Source organism: Rhipicephalus microplus, chromosome X, assembly GCF_043290135.1.
Source record: "Rhipicephalus microplus isolate Deutch F79 chromosome X, USDA_Rmic, whole genome shotgun sequence".
Taxonomy (NCBI): Eukaryota; Metazoa; Arthropoda; class Arachnida; order Ixodida; family Ixodidae; genus Rhipicephalus; species Rhipicephalus microplus.
This window is the reverse complement of record NC_134710.1, coordinates 358,282,171-358,303,348: the sequence shown is the minus strand read 5'-3', so window position 1 is coordinate 358,303,348 and position 21,178 is coordinate 358,282,171. Positions and strand designations below refer to the sequence as shown.

At 42.4% G+C, this 21,178-nt stretch overlaps 1 protein-coding gene across 2 annotated transcripts in view; it reads left to right on the top strand.

Moving 5' to 3' along the window:
- Positions 1-21,178, top strand: part of Cad99C (cadherin 99C) — a 227,029-nt gene that overhangs the window by 191,753 nt on the left and 14,098 nt on the right. For both annotated transcript variants that reach the window (XM_075879866.1, XM_037413475.2), the window contains 13 exons: positions 466-578; positions 3,395-3,595; positions 6,599-6,736; positions 9,728-9,886; positions 10,996-11,180; positions 12,278-12,410; positions 14,383-14,465; positions 15,301-15,388; positions 16,288-16,413; positions 16,559-16,617; positions 17,875-18,118; positions 19,182-19,391; positions 20,691-20,807. In XM_075879866.1, coding sequence (XP_075735981.1) covers positions 466-578; positions 3,395-3,595; positions 6,599-6,736; positions 9,728-9,886; positions 10,996-11,180; positions 12,278-12,410; positions 14,383-14,465; positions 15,301-15,388; positions 16,288-16,413; positions 16,559-16,617; positions 17,875-18,118; positions 19,182-19,391; positions 20,691-20,807 — 1,856 coding nt within the window. The remainder of the gene's footprint in view (positions 1-465; positions 579-3,394; positions 3,596-6,598; positions 6,737-9,727; positions 9,887-10,995; positions 11,181-12,277; positions 12,411-14,382; positions 14,466-15,300; positions 15,389-16,287; positions 16,414-16,558; positions 16,618-17,874; positions 18,119-19,181; positions 19,392-20,690; positions 20,808-21,178) is intronic.

Below are 21,178 nucleotides of genomic sequence, written 5' to 3'. Positions count from 1 at the left end.
ATAATGGGTATGTTCTCAAAACTGGAACGTACATGCTGCTAGCAAAAAAAAAAACACAAAAACATGTCGGAACTTCGTGACACATTGCTCCAGAAAGACGTTTTCGCTCCCCTCTAATCCTGATCTCGCTGCGTTAATAAATAACCATACGAAACCAAGAGACAGTGAGGTCAAGGACGGGACTTCTGGTTTTGTCTGTTAAAGTCACTTGGTAGAAATCTGTTAGATTATTCTTGTTCATGGTCTCATAGTGTTGATCTGAGCGGGGTTCTGGCAGCGTAAACTAAAGGATAAACTGTTGGTTGAAGTGGAACTCTCGTGTTTGTTAGTGCTTTAATGTCGTTCATGTTTTTATGTGAGTTGTGATATTCCATCATCATTAACCAACTAGCCCACTGACATGTCTTAAGTTGTTAGCTGACAGATACTTTCGTTGACTCTCATCGTTTCCTTTTATCTCCGCAGGAACACCATCGTTCTACCACAGCTACTTTGATATCGACAAAGAGAGTGGCCTTGTTCGCCAGCTCAAACCTGCTGACCGGGCGTTGGCGAAAAGCTACGATATTATTGTTAAGGTGTGTGCTATTAACAATAGGTTGCAGTTTGTTGGAGCTCGTAATACCTGCATAGTGAGGCAATAAAATAACGTAGACAGAGCCATACTCTGGTTGCCAACAAGTGAACTTGCGCATCGAGAGAACGGTTGTTTAAGAAGCATTCGTCTTCACAAATGTGGTGATGCTGGCTTAAATCACCAGGCTTCGCATTACGTGAAGCTCTAGGCGGCGTGCAAATGAGCCTAAAGGGTCAGCTTGCGCTACCCTATATGGCTTGTGCAGGCATCATGTCAGGCCCACACTATGAACTGTGAGCTACCGCGAACATGTCTCCTACAATTTCCCTACACATCTCGTGTTACCTAACCAAGGTTGTGGGCCTCAGATTTGAATTTTGAATAAAGACGGCAGAGGGAGCGTGGAATTCTGGGATGTCATCCTTTACCATCCTCAATTCCTCTCCTCATTAAAGGGCCACTCACCAAGCTCACCCCCCCCCCCCAAAAAAAAAACAACAACAACAAAGAACGCAATATTCTTTCTCGATATTTCTCGTCCTTCTTGGCGTACAACTGTGACGTAGATAGTAGTTCCCGTGACGTCAACAGCGTACATTCTCTCAATTAGTTGATATACGCGAAATATCGCATGTGATTTGTCTCCTGCACTGCTTTACCAGCAGCCACCCATCTGTTATTTTTTTTGTCTCGCATGAATATTGTGCAGAATCAGCCGATCAAACTTCATTTCATGTGTTTACATCTGCGCAAGCGGCGATAACAGCGTGAAGCCGAGAAGCGTGAAATCCCGATAGGCTCTAGCGCTTAGTGCTGATATTCTTCACGTGCATTCAAGAACTAAGGGGCGCGGAGGATGCATCGTGTGTATGAAGGAGAAGAGAAAGCACCCTCTTGTCTTTAAATGGGGGGGGGGGGGGGGGATGAGTGGCTCGTTAAAGCTTTCAAACGTGCTACCGCGGCTGATTTCAGAATTTCGCTTGTCCTATACTACAGCGTGAGAATGCTGGTGCTGTGTAACATATTTTTTTTTATAATGCATGTAGATTTAGAGTCGTATGCAAAGGAAATGCGAAAGGAAATGCATAAAATCATATCTCTTTGTCCGATTTCGGCAAAAGGTGCTGGTCGTTTTTTGTTGACAAAAACGGTGTACGCCTCTTCTTATCGCCCATTAGCATGTCACATCTCTCACAAGAGTTAATTTATTCATTTTGATACAAATTTTCTTCTGTGGGTTTAGTTATTTCACTGACGCATAAGCATTGGCTTTGCTACCTTGTTTCATGCATTTTAGCTTTACCTTTATGTAAAAATTAAAAAAGAGCGATGAGATCAGAATATACCAAACCTACACACTATAGATCAATGCTTTTAGAGTGTTGTTATACGGCCGATAACATCCATATCGTCAGGCTGCAAATACGGCACGAACACAAAGATATATCTTTTACTCCAGACGCTATGTGTATGGAAGCACTATGCACGATTACTCACTAGGAGCAAAGTAATGGGAAAACGATACCCGTCGCTAAGCTATGCAGTAAAGTAATTTCATTGGCGGAGGAAATGTTTACAAGACTGCAGAAATAAAACACTCTCTAATTGAGCTCCAGTTTTTTCTCACGTACCGAAAATTTCGTTCGTGATCTGCGATAAAAACAGAGGATGGCACTTTAATCAAAATTGACAGCGTGCCACAGTATGTTAATCGAGCTCAATACGGTGTTAAATGATGAAAAAAAGGACATGGTGCACACAAGAATCAACATAAGAGAGCGTAAAACATTGACATATCTCGTTGAGACAAACAAGACCGGAATTCAGGGAAACATGGAGGTTGGAACTTGTGAGAGATCATTGATTAGAAAACGTTTCTGGAGCCAACCCTGGCGATGATGTTAACGCCAGGTGTCTACTTTATATATTCTCTAAAATGCTTATGCTGTAATTTTATAGCACGAAGAAATGTAAGGCATAATTTCTAATTGATCGTGTCGGGTAAGCACAGCTGTCTGGTCGACCCAAATATTGAAAGTTTTGTTATTGTTACTGAAAATTTTGTTGTAATAACACTTATTTTCTTTCTTTTTGTTTGTCACTTTTCTGCTCTTTGTCTTTGTAATGTTTTCTTTTTTTATATTATTTTTTGTAATACATGAGTTAGCAATTGTGTATATAGTTACCATGCATTGGCGACTATACGTTTTCTTTGCCAATCCCCCAGAGTGAGTATGTGCCATAGCTTCTAGGTTCCAAACAAACGAACAAACAAACAAACAAAAACACGAAGAGAAGCTTTCTTATGGAAACGCTGACTGCAACGGCATGCCATGTTCGACATGGTTTCTGATCACTCGCTGTTTTTGCCAAAATGTCGCGACAACCTTCGCAGAGAGGGCAGCTAGCAGGTAGCGCTATATCCTGCATTCCCAGTGCAAGTTACAATTCAAAGTGAGGTAACATTTGATATGCTTATTAGGACGCTCATTTGGAATGAAAAGTGATTGTGATTAGGATGAAAAAGAGACGCATAAATTAGAAACTTCGATAGTTTTATGTTGGTATGAAAGCGTAACTTGAAAACTTAAGTGAAAAAAGATGGATTGATAAAGGTGAATCTAAGGAGAAGGAGGTTAACACAAGATGAATATGGAGTTTCTGCAGTGAGGAAGAGGTAAGAAAGAGTAAACATACTCTTAATCGTAGCGCTTAACTTGCACGTATGCGGAATAGATAAGACCTTCAATGCAACACCATTGTCCGAGTGGTTCTCTAATCGAACTACGAATAAACTAAGGTGACCTTTTGGCGCAGGCTGAAGAAGAAACTCCGAGCCGTCGTTTCGCCACGGCTCGCTTGACCATCAGCGTTCGCGTGGTGGACAGTAACCCGCCTATCCTTCTCGCTTCGGCAACCGAAGGCTTTGTGGACGAGAACTCGCCAATCGGCACGTATGTGGTCACGCAACCAGGAGGCGATGAACCCCTCTACTTTATGGTCAGCGACGATGACATCGTAAGTGACTGGGCTGTCTGGCGATTAACGTGTATGGGGGCGCATTTTGGCAATGAGATGAAGTGTATGAGATTGTGCGCAAAGTCATAGGCAAATTATGTAGGTCATGATTTTCAAAGCTGAGCATTACTTTTCTTTTTGGCAAGTGTGTCCCGAAGAGCACAGAAGAAGTCAATGATGAAAAACGAGCTCATGCATCCTTTTCATTCGATGTATAAAGTGACAGCCCGCACTCTACGAGACGAACAAATCCGTAAATTGAATTGTGTCCAGCCGACGTTTCGACAAGCGGACTTGTTCTCCTCAAGGCTGTAAGAGGGCAGTAGGCTTGAGAGCTGGGCTAGTAGGCGAGATATCATTTTAACATATATGGCGTAGTAGCGCGAATTTGACAGGGACACAGAGGACAAAAAAACACGATACTCGCTACTAGAAGAGTGAATCTTCATCATTAAAAAACATTGTGGAAATGAGCTTTCTCTAATAGCCAACCAACTCAATAGCATCAAACTACCTGAACAGGGGACTGAAGAACTAACTAAAATAAAATGTAGAGAAGATAAACTACGGATGAAGGATAAATGCAAGGGAATTCATGCCACGAACACTACCCCGAATAATTCAATGAACACGCCACAAAATTCTGCTACCCAAGTCTATCACCCATAACGCAAAAGCAAAGTAGTAGACCTATCACAAATCTTAAGTGTTGTCGATATAAATATGCTCAAGCACGGCCTTACATTTTGCCCCACTTGCAACACAGTGAACATATACGCTGCCCACAAAGATATGTCGAAATTTTTAAGATGTTCACGCATAAATGAGTTATTTTTTGATAAGGCAGACACAGAAGACATAAGCCCACTGAGCACCTGGGCGCCAGGAGTTCTATTCTAGCCTTGAGAAAGACAAGTCTGCTTGTCGAAACGTCGGTTGGAGCACACAAACCGTGTTTATGGACTTTTTCATAGCAAGCTTCCATCTTTTCCTTCTTGCCGTTTTTTTTGCAAACTCTGCGAGGTCCATTCAATTCACTGTACTCACTTTCATGTACATTAATTCTTTTTGATTCACATTGATATAGTTTGTTTGCACCTAAACAGAGGCAGTTGATTCACTTAGTTTCCATTATTGTATGAAAGTTTGTTTTGATTTTGGCATTGAGTTCTAATTGCAATATCTGTATTTCGCGTCACGAAAGTATTCATACTATTTTTGTTTACGACACCACCAGTTGCCGTATTTTTCGACCAATGGGCCATATAAAGCTGTCACCAAGCTTCAGAGTTTGGACAGTTAAGTTGAATACGAGTGGTTCGGACGTGCCTTCCCTGAACACTAAAACTTAACGTACGTTTAGGCTGTTACTGTGACAAATTACAGTTTCTCATGTGATGAAAAAGCAGTGCCCATATGACGTATTGCGCTAAAATTCTGCCAAAAAGAAACTTTCACTCAACTCTAACGCTGGACGTATAACCTGTGAAGGCAGCGGGCAAATAAAAAAGATTACACTTGTGAATGAAAAGCTTCGTTAACTCGAGTCCTAGAATCCGGCATTCACCAAAGCACTTGCTCGAGAATTCCTTCTAAAAAAGTTCAACCCAACAAAATATTGTTCATACTACCAGTTAAAGCATGAAGTCAAGTTTGGTGCACTTGAAGCGACAAATCGAGAGCGTTGGTACTCAGTGTGTGCCTTGCCTTTGATTCAATCAAAATTTGACATGCCCAACGAGCGCTGACCTTTCAAGAACGACCAAAAGATATTATCGTAAATGCATTTTTCTTGGCAAAGAGTATCAGAAGTAACATGCCCTATTTAAAGAAGTTATTTCAAAAGGCGTGAGTTTGGTCAACATACCATCAATTAATTAGAAGCTTGGGTGAAACAATTGCCGGCTGGTCCCACGTTTTAATATATCGGTGAATATCATTTGTGAATATGATGGAAATCTGACGCTTTGCATGTAGGAGCTTTGGGATGAATTTTTCTCACTTCAAAATGTGTCGATTCATAGTGTTACTTTTTTTTCTTCTGGTGCTTAATTCGCAGTAATTCTCCTTTGCCATTGCCTTTCGCCATTGACGGTGGTTTATGTAACAGCATCTCGAGAAGCAGGGCCGAAATTCTCAGGAGCTTGTTTTCTTAAGTGATTTTTGCCATTGGTCGGGTGTCCTAGATAATCACATGCCCTGCCCAGGATTGACTAAAGATTTCTCCGACGTACGAACTTTTTTGTGGCGTTAGGGATTCTTATGAATATGAGTCGTGGGCCGGTTCTCCCAAAAATGTCTTATGAGAAAAAAAATTCCAAGAAACTATTTCAATCAATTCTGATGCTGTAAATATCATCAGTGAAGCCATCAGGCTATTGGCAAGAGCGCTTACGAAAAAGACGTTTTATAAATCAACTCCTGGGCCCGTATTAACAAAAGTATCTTAGGCCACTACTGTTTGTAAGATAACTTCTCGGCCAATCTTGATGTTGGACGCTTTGGTGAAGCCGGCTGACCAATGGCAATGTGCATTTGCGATCAAAAAGCTTTGTAAATTTGGCCTGCTCATTACAGCCTTGCGTAATAAGACCACAGTAACACAAATAGCTTGATATTTTTGTGCCGTAGCTTAAAAGATAGGTAATAACAAAGTCAGTTGTGTGCCCCACCGCGGTGGTCTATTGGCTAAGGCACTCGGCTGCTGACCTGCAGTTCACGGGATTGAATTCCGGCTGCGATGGCTGCATTTTCGATGGAGGCGGAAATGTTGTATAGGCCCGTGTGCTCAGATTTGGGTTTACGTTGAAGAACCCCAGGCATCGAAATTTCCATAGTCCTTTACTACGGTGTCTCTCATGATCATATGGTGGTTTTGGGACGTTAGACCCCACATATCAATCAATCAATCAATCAATAATTAAATAAATAAATAAATAAATAAATAAATAAATTAAACAAAGTCTGTTGTGTGTGCGCATGTGTTTTTACACACCAATGCAGGCTGAAGATGACCCTCTGCCTGAGTACACTTTCGAGCTCACAACAACTGCCTTCAGGGTGAACAGCGAGGGAATCTTGGTAGTCAACGAGCAAGATCTCGACAGGGACCCACCAAACCAGAACGTTCACACCTTTCAGGTTTGTATAGTTTTCCAAAACGAAACGCCACAGCCATAGACTTGCCCAGTTGCGCCATCAGTACGAAAGTATGGGATAGATTGCGTGTTGGTGTAGAACAATAATTTCGAATTTAATTAAACATTGACGCCTTTTATTTAGATCTCAACGTTCTCGGAAACAATACACTACCTGTATAAATGACCTATTTGGTGACACTTAGTGTAGTTGTTGTTGCATAATAAATTACAAGACTCGCTAGCACTGTGTGCTAGAGAAAAGTAGTCAGAATTATACTGTGACGTGCGATATTAATGTTTTGAATGCTAAAAAGCAAAACTTAATTTTTCGTATATTAGACAGAGCTTTGTGTGATAAGTTTGTGCACACGCACTTTGAAGTTTGTGGCCCAGCTTACAGAACAAGCATTTGGAACATCACAACGACAGCTAATTGCATCGTAGTTGTACGAACTTGCCGGGAAAGGCGCTAGTGTGCGCTCGAAAGAAACTAATTCGGGCAGAACGAGGCTGAAGTCTGAATATCTTTGACCGTTGGCTCAACGTATAACAAAACTTATCTAGCGCACTGTGTAGCATAAAACAGGAAAAAAAGCTGGCAAACTCTGCAACTCGAACAATATTCTCGACAGGCTTTTCCGAAAACACCAACACAATTACTCTGAACCCGTGTAGCATGTAAGTAATTTAGTTTAGCTCTTAAGTTTTTCATTCATACATTGCTCGCCAGTTGCTGTGTATTATGAATGCATGCTGCCTAGCTGCTCTGGTCATAACCTGAAGACCCAGCTAACCGAGAAAAGGAGCTCCGGTGTCATCGTGGTATGTTACGAAATACTTATTGATTACACGTTAGGGCTTTCGCTTATATCTCTCATTTTGCGTTTTCACTACTGTTTTTTAATGTTATCACAATAGAGACCTTTGTGCTGTCAAAAGTGGCATCACTAATGAAGAACTATATTTTATAATTGTAGTGGTAGACAGAGCGCGAGCCACTTGAAATCAGGGTAGTTCGCGCGGTGTTTTATTGATTCTTCACTCCTCTTTTTTGTCACAGAATGAGGCGCCGCTGACTGAAAGAATATGACTATCGTTTCTTTATCCAGCAGGGGTATCAGCGATGAATTGTCTCAGCCGCATCTATCCTTCAAATATATCTTTAGCCACCTAATTGTTGAGACATCGTGTGTGAGTAAATTCAAACAAGAGAGTGACATAGGTGACGAATTATGCAATTTACTTGGGAACCAAGCTGCATAGGTCTTCAGTTATGAATAGGGTTGCCAACCATCCTTGATTTTGCGGCACTGTCTCGACTTTTTGTACAGCGTCCCGAGCATAGGTCGGCGAACTCACTCATTAGTCGACTTACTCGGATTCACTGAGACTCAGATCGAACCGGGAGTCTGTGTCTGAATTAGCCCGGGTGAACAACATTTTTGTGAGTGTGAGTCCGAGTGAGTTGGCCTTATGAAAACTTTGGAGAGTCTGAGTCTGAATGAGTCCAAAGGGCACGGTACATTTCTTGAGTGGGTTTGAGTGAGGAGCATTTGTTTTTGCCAGCCAATCGTCGTACCTACTCATCTCGAGTGTTTCTATCAGCCTTACCTGGATTCACGTTTACACTCACGTCTACACTCGCACGTTTTTCACATAAGTCTGTTTCATTCACAATTTCAATATTTATCGATCAGAGGTGTGAAATAAATGGGAAGGTGCTTTGACCGCACCCCGTGAACTGTTCTGGTGATTATCATGATAAAGAAATCTTATAATCCGTTTCAAGAAACATTTCCTTAATGGCTTGCGAGCAATCATAACTCGCATTCAGCCGTATTTTTATTTTCATTTTTTTCTTATTCATTATTTTGTACTTTTCGGGCTGTTGCTATGTTTTTATACTTGTGTCTTTTTTGGCCCTCCCTTCTACAATGCTGTAAAACCCTGAGGCTAAAACTAAAATGATAATAATAATAACAGTAATAAATATTAATAATAAGAGTACAAAATATCAAAAGGCACTGGGAAAAACACTAGTTATGTGAAAAGTTGGTGTTAAAGAGCATTAAAACCACTGTAGAAAAATGTAATTCTGTACTAACAGACTCACGAGTCAACTCATTTGGGCTCACTTAGACTCAGATTGAGCCATGACTCTGAGTCTGAGTGAGTCTGGGTGAGTCTGAGTACAAGTGAGCCCTAAGTGCAAAATATATAATGAGCGAGTCTGAGTGAGCTGCACAAATTTTGCCCACCAATGGTCCCGAGTCTCATGCTGTCCCAGTCGTATGTACCGCATTGGCTCTGGACTGTTCAGTTAGAAGATCTATGTGGTAGAACACACACACAACAACGCATCTCACGCTACGAATCAAGAAGTTTGCGCGAATCGCACTTGCAAAGCAGCCTTGCGTTAGCTAGCGGTGGCTGCGAAGGACTTTAGTCGCCTTTGTTGAGAACTTTCTCGAGTAGATTCTCCACCAGGATGAAGTGTGGCAGTTTGGGCTAGTTGGTATGACATGACGGTAGATATAGCGCGAGAACAAAACGACGACAAAAGGAAAAGAAGGAGATGAGCCCTTCGTCGCCGTTCTGTTCTCGCGCTATATCTACTATCAGGAGGAAGTGTCACGAACAGCGCACAGCCAGCTGAACTACCACTTCCAGAGGCTGCAACCATAAACAAACAATGCATTTGTCTGGAATGAAAATAACGCAACGTAAAAACAGATTTTGTTCCCTTCTTACCCCCTCCCCCTTCTCAGAACCGCTTTATTGAAGAGTTAGTAACCCTTGTTATAAATAACATTTTGACATTAAGGATGCTTTAGCTCGATGGCAAGGGCAACACTGGCGTTATAGATACAGCACTAACCCCAAAGGGAACGACGGTATAGGCGTATAGCATGTCATTGGTTTATCAGTCTTGTAGTTGCGTGAAATGTCTTTTCGTGGGGTCGAAAGTAAAACAGAAAAAAATCAATTGCAGGTCGTGGCCCATCAAATGAACAGTGAGCCGGGGAAAGGCAGCAGTGCGCCCATCTCCCTCAGCGTCCGCCTGAACGACGTGAATGACAACAGCCCGAAGCTTCCTACCCTCAGCCCTGTCACAATTCAGGCTGGAGACGGAGTGCGCAACGTCACGCAGGTAAGCATGCATATATTGATAACCTGGTATACTCTGCAGTGTGGTTGATATTGAGTCTTTTAGGTGCCCTAATTACGGTCTGTCATTACGGTATTGGTGTGGGCGTATCGGTGGAACCGTATTGGTGTGGCCTCTTGAGCTTGGGGATGGCTTTGTCAGTGCCCATAAGGCACTCATTAACACAGTCGAAGTCGCAGGGTACATCTATTTATGCCAGTACATCAGAAAGGATACATAGGGCTGTATTTAGTAGGTAACTACAGATGATCCATGAGATGTAGTTTTGCTTACACGACGATTACCATCACTTGTTTAACAGTTTGTGGGAGGAATTCTATCAGTAGCTTAATGTAACAAGGTTCTTGGCGGTTGACTCTGCAGATGCTTGAACGCAACCCGAGCCGCTACTTGGTCAATCGCTGACGACGAGGCCTGCGTGAGGTATATTAAATGAAAGACGCTATTGACTGTGTGTCTGCTACATAGAATGTACCGAGTTCAACTGCATGAACGAATTATTGAGTAAAATTTTCAACTGTTTGTTGGTTCCCTCAGTTTCATAGTCCCGTAGCTTCTAGAGGGGACGTCCTAGACACATCCTACAGGCTTAGTGTACATTGTCCTGGGTAAATATGCAAGAATTCATGTTATATTGTTCAAACCACTTGTAGCGCCTTCATCATCATCATCATCATCATCATCATCATCATCATTATCATCATCATCATCATTCCTTAGTCACCACGCTGCACTTCTCGCCCTGCTCGGGCTCAGAGCTCGAGGCGCGGGCTAGAAGAGAACAAATCCTCGCGCATGGCGGCTAGGACACAGGCAGCCATCGCCGCACCACTTTGACTTTCCAGAATAAAGTGGCAAGGTTCTACATGTCTCTGTGCCTCTCGCTACACACTCAAGAGAAAGAAACGACCAAGATCATAAGCGATCTTATGAGGTAGGTAAGTGGGAATTCGGCACGTGCTGACACAGGTCTATCGTGAGTGCAGGAAGAACCGTTGCAATAAAGAGTACTTAACAGTAAGAAAAATTGCGAATATGCACTTTGACTTCGATTCTGCTTGTCATCATATCGAAACGTGTTTTGTTTGCAGGTTCAGGCCCGTGACGATGACGAAGGAGAGTTTGCCCGCATCAGTTACTCTGTATATCACGTCTCCAACAACGGTCGCGACAAGTTCCGCATCGATCCCAACACTGGTGTGGTGCAAGTCATTGGTAGGGTCTCTTCAGGGGAACAGTACAGCATCACTGTGCAGGCTACGGATTCCGGGGCCAGGTATATCTCTTACTACATTTCAACTAGTCATTGCACTGCTTGCACTGGCATGTTTTATGCAACGAAAAAAAAAGTGTGCCTTGCATGTTATTTGGCTGTGCTGCCTAAGCAATACAAGTGCTGTGCAGTGCTGTTTTAAATTGTTACTAAGAGCAATAAAAAACGGTAGCCAACTTCACGAAGCATTACACCCGAATGAACTACTTATAGTATGCCAACCTTCGCCATGTATATGTTAGAGGCCATGAGTTACTGGCCCACATGTTTATGGAAATTGACTACTGAACAAACCATGGGGCGACTCAGGTGAAAATTCGCAGTAGAATTCATTTATGATCGTCATATCAGTTCATTCTGGAACGAGATATCGCTGAACTGGGACACTTTGGTGTGATATTGGAAAGTATTGCTCACTACCTCCACCTCATTATTAGTTACCGAAATTTCGACACAGTCTTAGCTAATAAATACATGCATTATTATAGAATATCCTCATAGTTTGAACCTTTGGTTACTTCTTAGAAATCAAGATTTATACGCAACGCTGTTGTGAAAACTGGGCCACCTCGACCAAGAGCTTGTGATGCTTTACTTGCCCGGAAAAGAAAAAAATCACTCAGTCATGACGTTGAACATAAAATTAGCAAAAGCAGCAAGCCAATTACATAGCTATCTTACAAAAAAAAAGACTCTGAATTGGGCGTCAGCTGCTCGTATTCACGCTGAAATAGCGTAAAGATGTTTAGCCTACCATCCACTACTGCGCCTGTCATAATCATATGGTGGTTTTGGGACGTTAAACCCTATACATATATATCAAAAATGTTCAGCCAATCGTGATGCTCGGCATGTCACAGGGGCAGCCAGCCTCCAAATGGAAATTAATGCGTAAATCTGTAGGAATTAAGCGCACGAAATAATTTTTCACAAGGGTTGCAATTTTGCCTTGTTGGGGCGGAATACTGCAGGAAAAGCGCAAAGAATATATGAACTGAGCGCATGTGACGTGTTTTTTTACTGTCCTTGTATGTTTGATATTTACTCGCAGTATGAATTTTTGTTCCGATGCAAGATATTCACGCGGCATTCTTGTCTAGATTCAGCCAAGGAATTCTGGATGTGATAGTGATACCCGGACCAAACACTGGTGGCCCCGTTTTTTCCAAAGAGAAGTACGAGGCACAAGTCAGCGAAGGGGCTTCCGTTGGTTCTGCTGTGCTTACACTAAAGGTATGCAGCTTAAAGCGTTAACTGAAGCTGATAAGGAAAATAAAATCACGGAGAAAAAGCTACGAGCCTTAAGCGTGGCACGTGGCTCCGCTTAGAAGAATACACTGGATATGTGACTGAAATATCAGCGCAATAAAGCAGTGCACGAAACAGTGCCAATCAAGCTCATTAAGCGTCTGAACGTATACCCAATTTATTGACACGATACTTTACGGCAGTGAAACTGTCATCGAGAATTGTCCGGGATCTTCTGAAATGAGGAATTGTGGTAATTACTTTTGAATAAATATCGAGTAAAATCAAAGATACTCATTATATTAAGCTTCAAATAAAGTTGATAGAAGATCGTTTGCCTGTTTGATTGCTTACAGTTAGGCTAAATCATCGCACCTAGAGAAGGAAATGTGGTGGTTTTTGCTGCAGAGTGGTTATACTAGAGGTTTTCCGTGTGTCGTGAATAGAAAATTGTCATCATGAACTAGCACGAACTCTCTTCACCCTCTTGTTTATTTTGCAACCCGTCTTCCTCTACAGCTGCGCTCCCAGAACACGTGCGCCGATTTATCCGGCGTGGGATGCAATAACTGTGGTGGTCGAGAGAACAAGTACAGATGGTGAGAAGGAAAGGGATAGAGAGAAAGAGAGCAATAGGTTGAAAAAGAAAAAAAAGAGAAGGGGAGAGAACGACTGCACAGAGAGAAAGAGGGGGAGAAAAAAGAGAGGGAGTGAGAGAAATAAATACATAGAAAGCAAGAGCAAAGTGGAGAGAAAGAAATGGGAGAGAAGAAAAACTAGAAAGATGTAGAGAGAGAGACAGAAAGAGATGAAAAAAAAACAGATATAAAAGAAGATGGCATATTCTACCAAAGGGTGAAATAAAGAATGGGGTCAGAGGGCACCTAGTCAAGCCGCGACTGGCTAGATACCCATCAGTTCTGCTGGAACTCAGCCGTGCGTGACTTTGCGCAAGCTGCGCAATTTTTAAAATTTCATTTGGGCAGTTGGTCAAGAGAATCTGAGCTGCGAGGTCATGGAACTCGTTAGCACGAGTAACTTCCATGGCTAATGAAACGCGCACTCACTGGCAGAACTTAACAAACACGACCATTCTCTGCAGTGTTGCGGCCTGAGGTATCAGCACCCTAGAGAACAGCATATACCCATAGCCGTAGTCATGGTGATAGTTACCCTAATAATGATAATTTAAACTTTGTCAGAATTTTAGTTTCAAGCCCTTGTATCCATAATATTACTCTTTAAGCTATATACATCACGTGCTTGTTCTTTATAACTATTCTACGATTAGAATTAACTGTTAAGGTCATTTTTGAGCATGACTATGTGCGTGTTTTGTGGGATAATTTAGAATGAACTTCTTTTCGAGCCTCTCAGTAGGCATTTGGAGAGAAGGGGCACACATAAGTTATTTTTGACGCATTGTGTCCGTCAGTTCATACAAACATTATAATGAAACATTAACAGCTATTGGTATTTAGGTATTGAAGTTGTTTGCAGGAGTATAGGATTAACTCACCCTATTATTACCAGAATAATTGCAAGCACCAAAAGAATAAAAGGCTATTTTCTTGAAGACCATGATCTTGCGTTGGCTTTCCATTATTTTATTATTATGTGCTTTTTATCTGATTTTGTACTTATGTCTTTATCATGACCAGTTACCTCAGCCCATGGTAGCCAGTTGGTCTGAGAACTGGCTAACCTTCCGGTATTTCCGTCTTTTTCTTCCTCCTCCTTCTACAGATATTTCTCATTGGCACCTTTCTCTTTTTACATGACATCTTTCTCTTTTTTCATCTTCTTCCTTATTTATGTAACTTTACTGATGTAACCTTAGTCGTAGAATTACGAGACAGGTTAAATAATTAAGTTCTGAGCTGTGTGTAGTGAGCCGCCGTGACACTTTATTTGAAGAATTCTCTAATTACTGTTTTCTTATGCTTTTCCACTGAAGGCAACAGACCCAGAAGGTGATGACGTCACGTATTCTATTGTTGAAGGAAACGAGAAAGGCGTGTTCGCCATCGATTCGTCGAGGTAAGCAAACTAATTATTGAATGCTCGCACTACGCCTAGCGCGTACCTGTAGTTACGTATACTATAGCGTATGCGTATACTACAGCGTATGCTATAGCGTATATGTATATACTTTAGCTCATGCGGAAGCTTTGTGAACAAGTCATGAGGTGTCCAAATGTCAGTAAACTTTGTCCTTTTTGTAGGTGTATTCTTTCGCGTTTACACCGAAACACAAGTTACAGGCGTATAGGACAAGTCTACTCAATAAGCTGAATTGCCTGAACCGGCCAACAGTATTGGCTTTCAAAATGAAAATACTTGAGAAATAAAAATGGACTATTCAGCTTCTAACTACATAATTACTTTCATCGCAGTAGATGATTGAAGGCAGTGATTTCATACGATGCATAAACGTCGAGCGCATGCACTGTGAAACATCAAGCTTTAGATGAACTGTTGTATTAGGTTGCAGTGTTTTTCCACAAACGTTATTTATTAATCGCATTTTCTCGCATCCTTGCTCAGTAACAATTTTTATAAAATGCATTTCAGGAAATAATTTCAGGGAATAATGAATGTAATGCACACACTTTGGTATTGTGTGCCTCAAAACTGATGCTACTTTGTGAATAAGTTCCAAATTAATACAATTTGCGAATTCGGGACCTGCAACAACTGCTGTATAATAATCTCCAGAACTTTAGCAATTCAGTTGATAGCACATGCCATTTTCTTGAAGAAATTACGTCCATAATGTTGGGTAGCCCAGTGTTTAGTGGTCTATCTCTTTGAGCCCTGTATTTTAGAAGCGTGCTTCTCGACCGCTAAGAACTTGTGGCGTCTATGTTTGCAGTGGGACAATATCGGTCGCCAAGAGCCTCGACCGCGAGGAAGTGGCCTCGTACACCCTGCAGGTCAAGGCTGAAGACAGGAACACTTTGGTAAGACAGGCGAAAGATTTGATGTTGACGTGTGCAAGTTTCCATATAGAAGGGTAGTTTTTTAAATGCATAGTGAAACGGCCAAAAGAAGAGGTATGAAAAAACATTGTCCGTTTGCTTAGAGATTAGCTGCGTATCTTTTACGTTGGTACCCGTTGAATGTTTGATAACTCACAATGTTGTTTTAATGATAGCTCATCGAAAATAGTGTTGTGCTGCTAAGATCGAGGACCTGGATTTGATTACTGGCCACATTTTGATAAAGGTGAAATGTAAAGAGAGAGAGGGAAAAAACACTGGTGCATTTAGAATGCTAAAGTATTCAATACAACATACCTTTACATTTCGTTGCAGTTTTAGTAGTTGAAATTGCAGAATTTGATTTTTTTAAACGCTATACACCGGGGGTCATGTCGGAGGGGGGGTTTGAGAACTAATACTGCTGCATTGAAATTACGGGCTTAACGTAGTGTAAAAGGTCTAATCATATGCATCGCATGTATTTGACGTCACCTTAACACAATCGACGTTCGTCCTTTGTGCACTCTTTCTTTATACCGTTATTATAAGCACCGATTCGACCATGTTTTCTCTAACACCAACACTTTTTTTCCCTCTCGCATGAATAATTTATGGTTAAATGGCGTACTGAAGGCGTGCATAAAAAGCGAGTCAACTTTTCAGACTTCAATTTCGAAATTCATCTAGTCAGACAGAAGTTATACAATCTACTAGTTTTATTTACCCCATCATAAAAAATCACTTTAGGCAACTTTAATTTCAGTGTGTTAACACTGATGAGCCTATGAACATGCATTGAATAGTAATGCATATGAGCACGCAAATCACAGCGAAGTCCTCATTTATGTACCATTACTGATTACTAGTTGTTCTTGCAGTTCAACTTGGCGATGGTGAAAATAGCCGTGACAGATATAAACGACCAGAATCCGGTGTTCGTGCAAGATAGCTACAACTTTACCGTCGAGGAAGGGAAGGCCGGTGCTGTGGTTGGTACTGTCCAGGTCAGCACCCTTCTCTTTTTCTTCATCTCGCCTCTGGCGAATAATTCTTCTTTTCGCATCATGTGCTAAGTATTCTTTCGCCAGACCGTACGTACAATGTGAGAGATGCGTGCTCCGACAACTGCTGCCCCTTTTTATGTTACAGGCCCGCGATGAAGACGTCGGCGCCAACGGGGAAGTTTATTATACGATTGCTGGAAATGGGTAAGCGAGAAGAGTTACTTCACCGGTTGTTGTTTATGCTTACAGTCACCATATTAAGAAATTAAGGAGTGCGGCATTTATACGGGCATGCGAGTTGAAGCAAAGTAGCCCTTTTTGCACTCTTGTTTAAGAAAGAAGAGTAAAATAATCGTAAACATTGCGGACCTTTAGCGTTCCAGGTTGATGCCAATTCATTATATTGCCACGTTCCATTTCCCAAGTTTTTGTTATCGTCCCAAAACACCACCGCGCCTGCAGTTTTCGAGAAGATTCCGCACTGTAGTAGATCATTTCGATAAGATCACGCCCACTGTGCGAATGGTACAGATTGTTCTGGAACCTACGCCACCGCCAGCGATAACGCTAGAACATTCGACGGCAAGAGTATAAATGCCGACATGCTTCGCCGCTTGTCAGTAGTTGTTGATCGAAGGCCGACGCTCCATTCGCCGCTATCAGTCCGAGACTGCTATCTGTGCGAGACTGCTGCTGTAATTGGACTATCGTTTACCGGGCACAGGTTCGCCTAAATAAACAGTTAAATCCCAACACGAAGTCTCCTGTCTTCGGCCACGTCACGACCCCGTGACAATATCCGATTTTTTCTTCTACCCCCTTTTTTGCATTACACCTGCATAGGGTAGCCAATCAAATGCATGTCTCATTATCGCTAGTTAGGGAGTAGTGATAATTTTGAAAAAAAAATCTGCTTAATTCAAGAACATATAGATTCAAGAACATACATGCGATTGAAGCGCACTTCATTTTCACCAATAAACACAACTCAATGTGAAGAGACGCGATCAGGGCCCATGAAGTCAGGTAAAGCTGGGGTGGGAATTTGAACGTCCTACTCTCACCACGATTGAGCACTTGCTGAATATCTTATAACAAACCTTTTTCAGGGTCACAGGCTGATTCCCGCTCGCGATACACTGTATTAACGCGACAAAAGTAGGTTGCAGGTCGTGTCGAATTAGTGTATTAGTCAAAATGATACATTTTTGTGCCACTCAATCACTGCTCTATTCTGCAGTCGCGTGACTGTGGCAGCAAAGCCAGTGTATCAATTAGATGCGGGTAGGACAAGGGCGCCTACTTGTTTCTGATTTCCAAACACAGCTTGGTCTATCGTTAGTGCCTTTAGAAACCTAACTACATGCGTGTTTCCACAATGCATTATGGCTCTTCTTCATGAAGAATCTTTGAATGAGGCAAACTCGGATGAATGTCTCTAACGTGTGTGTGCCGTCGCAGTGACTTTGGCATCGATGAGCAGACGGGCGAGGTGACGACTCGCCGCGCCTTGGACTACGAGCGCCAGCGGGAGCACGTGTTCGTCGTGACGGCCAAGGACAAGGCACCTGACGCGCGCATCACCACCGCCAGCGTCACGGTTCGCGTCCAGGACGTGCAGGACGAGAGGCCGTACTTCGAGCGTGCCTTCTACGAGACCTCAGTGCCCGAAAACCAGAACAACATTAACGTCGTCCAGGTCAAGGTGCGTACATACACACACTTAACAGCAGGGGGGGGGGGGGGGGTTGGGCCGAATTCACAATGTTTTTGGTTGATGGGTGTTATTTTTTATTTGCCAGTCACTCTAGATAATGATACTCTAGCATCAGAATTGGCACAGAATATTTAGTAGGAACAAATATAGAGTAAGTGTTTTTTGTGATTGTATGTTTTGAAGGTGTCATTTTGTGGGGTCTTCTCCTAAAGGACCTTAAAACAACCTTCATAATACAAAAGAACGAGCGCGTTATTATCTCCTGGCGTTTACTATCTTTTGACGCACTTCGTGACGTCAGGAGGTCGATTGACGTGACGTCACAAACTCTCTACTGGTGGATACGCGAGAGGTGTGAGTTGCGGATAGTCTCCTACCACGCTTTGCCGTGCAGTCGCAAGCCTCCGCTGCCCTGCCTCGCTTGACCATTGTGCGCTATCAAATGATTCAACTTCTGAAAGAGCATTTTTCATTGTGCAGGAGCAGATGTATGTCGGCTTGTAGCCGAAAAGTGCTTAATCCTCATAAGTTTAATGCTTAGTACTGACATTGCCTGTAAGGAAATAAGTAGCGAATGAACAATGAAGGTGAGACAGAAACCGTTCTGTTCTTCGAGCTGGGGGTCAGAGCTGTATGCAGATTTTTTTCTCGAGTGGGGGCACACCTTAACTTAAAGAGAGGCTGGGCAGGCAAATGGTCATTTTGCGTTGTGTATGCACGGCGAAAAACATTTGGGGGGGGGGGGGGAGGGGGTTGCACGGGCCCGGAGTGGCACTTACCGGTTACGCCACTGCTCGGGGTGTCTTGGGGCCCTTCAAGAAAAAGGCTTAGCTCTGAAGCGGTCGTCTGATTGCAACAAAACAGGGACATAGTTTTTCTCAGCAAGCATTGACTTTAATAATATTTTGAAGGTATAAAAGATAACTTTTAAATCAGTGTCACGAGAAAAACAACAATATTACTGCTGCTGCAGTACAAAGAGATATCGCTGGAGACACCAACACCAATTTGGCGTAGAATGGCTCGTGAGGATGGACTCTTTGCGGTGCAGGCTACTGATCCGGACGGCACTCCCAGCATCACGTACACCATCCGGGAAGGCGATCAATCCTTATTCGCCGTCGATCCGGTGACCGGCGTCGTAAGGACGATCGCAGGCCTCGACTATGAGAAGAAGACAAGTCACACGCTCATCATTGGCACGCTGGAGAACGACGCCAATGAGGCTATGGCCACCTGCACCGTCCGTGTCGCTGTCGAGGTGAGAGTGATGACAGTCCACACGCTTCAATCCAAACATGATCAGGCGAGCCGCCAACCACAAGGAACATGAAAAGAATTTTTTTCGTATCTTGATAGTACTTTTTTCGTTGTTGCTCTTGTTGCCGTTGATAATGATGGTTATGATTTAGTTATTCATATATACCATTTTTGTTGCAATGTTTGACGTATATTTCATCACTCCTGTTGCAATGTATTCTTTGTTGGGCCCTACGATAGGTTGTTCAAGCTTCTCTGTATACCCCCCTCCCTTCCACTGTAATGCCTAAACCTACCTGTGGGTACAAGAAGAAATAACTAAATAAATAAGTAAATAAGTATGGGGGTGAATTCAAGCAGGCGTCCTTGTGAAAAAATGGCTGGATTTCAAATGTTTCGCTTCTTTGTTGAATATTTTTGATGTTCGAATATTTTCGTCCCTTTTTTACTCGCTGTTCCTGCTCGTGGAAATGTAGGTGTGTCTGTAATACAATTGTTTGCATTTTTTATGGGATAATGGTGAAAATGTATTATGCCTGTATGATACAGAAGCAGAAAAATGACGTAAAGTTGTGAAACATTTGGCTAATCGATGATATAGTTGCCGGCACTTCCGTTCAGGAACCTGAGAGTCTTTTTGCGCTAAATATTAATTTCTGTAGCCGCTTATGCACCTGGCCTTCAGTTCGATGTGAAGTACAAATTGCTGAACTTTGCTTCACATGATATTTTCAGGACCTCTCTTCCTATCTTTTTATTGCACTCTTGTCTTTCTTCCATCCTTTACAGCTTCCTCTTCCTCGCAAAGGGTTTAGTAAAACGAAATTTTGTTGTAACCTTCTTCCCCACAATTCTAGCTTGCTTCGTGTCTGTCCGCACAATAGCCAAGCAGCAACTCAACCATAGTGTACTTATCAGCGCACATGTGCTCCAAAAGTAAAAAAAAAAGAGCTTGGGAATAGCGGCCAAGCTACGCAAAAGGTAATGCGAGTGTGCTACATCAAACAAGTGGTTCTTTTGTTTTTATAAAAAAATGTGCCAGAAGAAAGTGCCTCAATTTTCGTTAAACAATCTTTCCTGATGGAGCGCAGTGGCATTCAATTTTGCGTAGCTTGGCCACAGTTCGCGTGAGCCGTTTTACTTTTGGAGCACCTGTGTATACGTTTTCATCTGCCAAGAACTATTCTTACGCGGCTTTCGAATGGTGGATATTTATAACCGACCTACCCGACTCTGAATATTTGTATACTTGGGCTCAAAGCCACTTGATTTACTGTGCACCCTCGCTACGTGTGCTCAGGACCGGAACGACGTTGCCCCACGCTTCGCGAGCGTACCGTTGCCGATCAGGCTCCAGGACACAGTACCGCTGGGAACCATCGTGACAACCGTCGTGGCGACCGATGGAGATGGATCGGTGAGTTCGCCTCTGTCGCTGCGCCTGCATTAGATGGGTGGTTTCTGCGTGCACTATGGATGAACTCACTTCCAGCAAGGTTCGCGATCAGAACTACGTCCTCCATTTGAACGCCATTTTCTTGAACGAAAAGCATCAAAACAAGTCGTGCGTGAGTTTGAACATTGTGACAACTGCAGTGATTCTCGTGTCTAATTAAGGGAAGAAAAAACAGCTGTTTAGGTATTACTAAAGTTCTTAAACTGCATAGGCACTGCAGTAATTATCAGTGGGAATAAAATAATATGTTGCTGAATTCTGCTGGCTTTAAATATTTTATTACTAATAATTGTCAGTTAACGTCAATATATTATTTAAATATAGCTTATAGT